The 5491-nt window shown below is 36.1% G+C and overlaps 1 protein-coding gene across 3 annotated transcripts; it reads right to left on the bottom strand.

The window, feature by feature from the left end:
• Positions 1–1060: 1060 nt before the first annotated feature.
• On the bottom strand, positions 1061–5188 carry LOC104107450 (uncharacterized). Of its 3 annotated transcripts, XR_688805.4 has the most exons (7): positions 4781–5035; positions 3758–3922; positions 3218–3479; positions 2948–3114; positions 2653–2802; positions 1422–1852; positions 1061–1324 (listed from the first exon to the last, which is right to left on the bottom strand). XR_688805.4 is itself a non-coding variant. In XM_018774582.3 (6 exons), exons 2-6 carry the CDS (start codon positions 3788–3790, stop codon positions 1505–1507), a joined length of 960 nt encoding a protein of 319 aa, XP_018630098.1. In that variant the 5' UTR covers positions 3791–3922; positions 5119–5188; the 3' UTR covers positions 1061–1504. The 3 variants fall into 3 exon arrangements, 2 of the variants coding, with proteins under 2 accessions (XP_018630098.1, XP_070055805.1); XM_018774582.3 differs by lacking the exon at positions 4781–5035 and adding an exon at positions 5119–5188 and having other exon boundaries at positions 1061–1852; XM_070199704.1 differs by having other exon boundaries at positions 1061–1852.
• Positions 5189–5491: the final 303 nt, after the last annotated feature.

Genomic DNA, 5491 nt, shown 5'->3' with positions numbered 1-5491 from the left:
TTTAATCCAAGCCCACTGAATTCACAGTGTTTTCTAAAGGAACTTAATCCCCTTTTAGTACCCGAGATTGTGGATTATTTCTTCCCAGGATAGAACGGATTACATACTGGTGTAGCGGTACTCCAAAATCCAGTATTTTAGCGAACACAATGAGCGGTAGCAAATCACACTTACTGTTGCTTTGTTTGTAGTTAAAACAATGCAAAAAGGAAGAGTAGAATTCAGAAATTTCGTAAGGGAAATCTGAGGGAATGGTATGCTATTTATAGCCAACAAGTTGGGTTTAAATAAAGAGGTGTTTGCGTAAGAACGTTTATTACGTAAATGGCTACTTACGTAAAACAAAACGGGAAATCAAAAACGCGGAGGAAAATTAATTTACCGTTACAAAAACGGCTAATTTGGATTAAAATAATATTACGTTAGTCTTAACATTAACAAATAAATTTGACCAAATCCAAATCCAAATCCAAATCCAAATCCGAAAGAAGAGCTAAAAGAAGAGCAATTGTATATATACTCATCAAAAGTCTTTTCCTCCTCCAATATGGGACAATGTCCCTTTGTCAAGGAGGGAAAATCAAAATTTCATTTTCCCCTCCATTTCCCATTCACCCTCTTTTAAGCTAAAATAAGTTTGAAAACCCAACAAGGCTATCCCACAAACATGAGTATTCTGTTAGAACTTTAGACTCCTAAACATTATTCAAATCATCGTTTCTACTCTCAATCAAAGAATTAAGTTGCCAAAAGAGAATCCTCTGAAATGGGCTGAGCAAACCAAAGAAAGGACATGTATTGGGCTGGTTTAGCGTAAGAAGTCAGATACATGTTTAATGCAGTATTTGGTGATGTTTTGAGATCAATAGACTGTGATGAACCAGGGTGAAGAGAAAGCAGGAAAAATGAAATGAGATAGAGGATACATTAGCTTTCTATTTGTTTTCCTTAATCCAATTCATATACTGATTTAAATAGTTGTTTTATTTAATCTGAGATGTCTTTCACATACCTTTTCTCAAAAAGTTTGTGTTGAATATTATAAGAATTGGAAAAAGGATAGTAGTAAACATTAATTTTATTAACATTAAAAAAAGTTCATGTTTTTTTTTTCGACTGCGCGAAGCGCAGACAAGTATACTAGTGTATATCTAAAGCCAACATAATCCTAGACTGAAACCTACTTACAAGCCAAATAGGTCGACAACATTTGTGTAGTCTCCTGCATTGCCACCGGAAAAAAACATAAGTACTGAGAAGATCATTCAGTCACACATACTTCATTCAGATGCATTCATGGCTCTCCTTATCAAAGACTGAAAAGCTGTGAAATCTCCATTGGGGCAAGTTTATTAGGTTCACACAGCACCAAAATTTGGGAATTTACACTCAATAGAAGAGCTCTAAAAGTAAAATTTCACCTTTTTGAGACACTCAAATGACGAAGGATGCCTGCAAAGGTTATGCATTGTTGTCCTGCTCCCAAAATTTATCCATTGTATGTTTAGATTTTGAAAACAAGTGTTCTTTCCCACTTTTGTGGCTGATAAGGTATGGGGCTAACAATCTTGACACCTTGAGGTACAGGCAGTTCATCATGCATGAGAATCTTTTCATGCCAGACAAACTCATTTTCACGTTCACACTTCCGGAGCCGTCCAGTCAAGTCATCAATCAATTGCTTACGAACTAGTCTCCAAGACTCTTCTCTTGGTATATGCTTTTCTGCATTTTGTATCACATGCCGAAGAGCTCCAATAGCAAAGCCTATTTGCCCCTCAATCTTAAGACTCTCTGCTAGATACTTGTAACTGAGTAACTCATGTAGCATTTTAGAAGTTATAATATAATCCTGCATAGAACAGAAAATCGGCCCAAAGACATGTTAAGTTCCATCTTGCAGTAGAAAGGCGAGGGTGGGAAGGAGGCAACGATGCTTATAAATTAACTACGTTAAGAAACAAAACTTTGGCATTGAAATTGTTCTCATCATACTCAAAATCCCAAAAGAGAGTGCCTATGAGCAAGCAACGAGTAAAAAGCAAAGTTTCCATTGCCAAATGTACCATGAGAATTGTTATATGTCCTGTACTCCAACAAGGTACAACGATAAGGATTTTCTACATTTACGACAGAAAATATGGCAATTCCTGGTTGCAGCTTCAGGTGAAAAAGGTAGTAAACTTGCCTTAGGCTGCTCTAATTTAGCTTCTTTGATATATCAACTATATGGTTAAAAATTACCATGAGCTTCGGCTTTCTACAGCTGTGCATTGTTTCTCATGAACTTCTAAACGAGACTATGTCACAAACCTTTGCACGCCACACATTATTAGGGCAAATTGATTAGAGCATAATATCTTTTTCTGCTATTTCTCCTCCATCAGCGAAATTTTATTGCTTGCCTTATGATTCTGTATTACTAAACTGATATCCTGGTATTTCAAGGACTAAAAACTCCACTTGGGTGGACCATCTACTAGCTGCCTAAGTTTAGAGCAAAATATACTAGGGAAACAACTTCTGACTAAATTGATGAATAAAACATTTCCAGCAAGAATTTTATCCTTTATAATCCATGCATTGACAGATAAATTATAAATACAAAAAGGAACCAAAGAAATAGGAAAGAAGTAGATCAACAAGCCATACCATTAAGCAAGATGAAATGTCATTGCACTGCTTGGTGGCCGAATGCAAGGTATGAATAGCTTCTTCAAGAAATTTACAAACACCATAGTGCAGCTTCGCCAAGAGTCCTCCAGTATTCCCTTTTTGCTCTGCCTTCCTCACACTCACAGCCTAAATTTTTTGGAATTGTCCAACATCACGTATAACAAAAAACAGAACGTATTGATGCTCATATTCTAATGAACGAAATATAGATATTATCATTGTAGGAAAGCTTGAGCAGAAAATTAAAACAAGATAAACGATTAAGACCAACCTGTGCCTCAGCTAAGCAAACAAGGGTCACTGCAGTACAAACACTGATTACAGATTCTGGTGGCCTTTCTTGTGCCAATGCAGGCTGTAAACAGGGAAGGACATCCTGAGCTATATGATGGTAAACTCCTGCAGCTTTTCTGAGAAAGGAGGCTGATTGAACTAAATCTGCACGACGTAAGGGAGGAGTAAATAATATATTTACATGATATATGGATCTCACATGGTGTGCTACAACTTCTCACATAACGGACAGATATTTCTCACATGCCTGTTGACAGAACTTCAAGAGCTCGATCTCGAAACAATGCACCAAGAACGAAAAGTGTCATTGCAAGTTCAGAATGAAAATTATCCATCTGATAAAATTTTGGACCGTTAAGTTGAAAAAAGGATGATGAAGTGAGAGCACTGCTCCACCTAATCTTTAGGTCAGAAATCCATCGAACCATCTTGGGGTTGTCACCAACTAAATTTACATGGTGCATCAAGTTTCCCAAAAGTGGCAAATACTGTTCCACCTTCTGTATATTCTGCATTTGAACCAAAAATGAATATGAGAAACTTTCACATGTTATTCATTGCTCTGAAAGGTTAAATATCTGCTGGTGTGTATTGAAGGCCATCCAACCCCTTTTGTCCAGTTAATTAGTGACACAGAATGTTATTATCACCACGTTACTGCATTAGTAAGCAATATATTATACAGAGAGTATACCATGTCAAGGACGCAAATACGGATGTAAAGAGTCTTATTGAAACTAGATTTTCATGGATTTTTAATAGCACATGAAACAAGATGACTAGTCACCTGTTCACATCGAGAAGTCAACCCCCCAGACATTTCCCTGGCAATAGCCTCTGTCACAAAGCTATTTTGATTGATAGATTCAATAGCTCTCCTTCTGGAGCTCAACTCTTTTAATTGCTCCAATGTGCCAGGATCAGCCACCGGGAATGCGTCTTCAAACAGAACCTGTCAACATTAGCACAGAAAAACTAATTGAAAATCAAAACGCTGAGTCAATAAGAACTTTACAGCTATAGACTAAAGAGAACACATCTTTTTCTAGATTTTCGCCAATGGAACATTCTTAGAAGTCCAATTCATGATTCAAGTGTAAGGAAGTTAACATCAAACAAGTTCACTATAACATATCAATTTGAGTTTAAGTTATATACATTTGTCTGTGTTTAAACTATCGAGTCACCCAAATGATATCTACAGGTAAGTCTCCTTAAAATGTGAGATCTGTAATTTTTAAAATAAGACTGGTTACATGATACAATAAATAGAGGTGACCTGATAGTGTAAAATTCCTTACACTAACAGTATGTATAACTTAAACCCTATCAGTTTACGCAATGCTTAAGGTGGAATTGTTGTATCTACCTCCGATACCAGTGTACCCTGTGTTTAAAGAGCTCAAGAAAATACTCAAAGAAAAACTTTCAAGAGTACAAATTTCAACTTTTGACAGAAGGTTTACATATCAAAAATCACTGAGGAGAAGAGAAAATGCCTATATCTAGTCAAGCACATACTTAACAACACACACACACACAAAAAAAAAAAAATTAGTTGGCAAATTACCCCAAAATCTCTTTAGCAAATGCCCACGCGGGTCTAAGAATGAACTTCTTCCTATATGACTAACTACCATCACATTTTTGTCGTTATGCTATTGCCTGATCGTTTTGTGAAATTGTAGCTCAAACATGTATATTTACTAATTTCATACAATCTGCTAATATAACCCGATTGCAAAATACTTAATGATATTTGCAAGTTTGTCTTGTTTTGTCTATATATGTAAGAACAAAGAGGCGGTACCTGGGGAGATTTCTGCTTTGAAAGACCTTGAAAATTTATCATCATATCTTGATTCTCTCTCCTATAATTTACCGAAACCCAGTTCAATTCATGTCACTAATCCAATAGATTGCCAAGATTCTTGGGTTTTACTTCTTGAACTCAGACAATGAATTACAGCGGAAATCACACCGAAAAATGGACTATTGATTAGATATTTCAAAAGAAACTTCTGGTATTTGTGTGTAAAAAAAACTTGAGTGAAGAAACGTTGATAAATAATAGCATTGACCATAGAAGAGAGTCCACAAAATTGGAGGGTCGCTTTCAATTAAACTTCTACTCGTTTTTCCCGTTACCTTCTCTGCTAAGAATACCAATAAATTTGCGGGTGACCCGTGTGGGTTCCCGCCTGTCCAAGCCGTTCAGTTAGAGGTTAAAATATTTTTTAACTAATAAAATCTAGTCCATTGATTTTTTAGCAAGACACATGTCGTAAACCTATGGCTATATTGAAGGATAACGTTTTATTAGCTCTTCTTGTTAGATTAGATGGAGTTCTTTATTAGGATATATATTACTTTTCTTGATTGTATTGTTGAAAAGATAAGTAATGGGTTTAATCTTGACAATCGGCATTTCAATTTTCGAGTTCAGTGTTCGTATCTCTCAACTAAGCATGTGGCGACACTAATTCCCTTCTCTAAATGTAATGACCTGAGCTGTAGCAGA

This window comes from Nicotiana tomentosiformis, chromosome 4 (genome assembly GCF_000390325.3).
Source record: "Nicotiana tomentosiformis chromosome 4, ASM39032v3, whole genome shotgun sequence".
NCBI lineage: Eukaryota > Viridiplantae > Streptophyta > Magnoliopsida > Solanales > Solanaceae > Nicotiana > Nicotiana tomentosiformis.
Note: the sequence above shows the minus strand (reverse complement) of the source record. Positions and strands in the feature narration are given on the sequence as shown.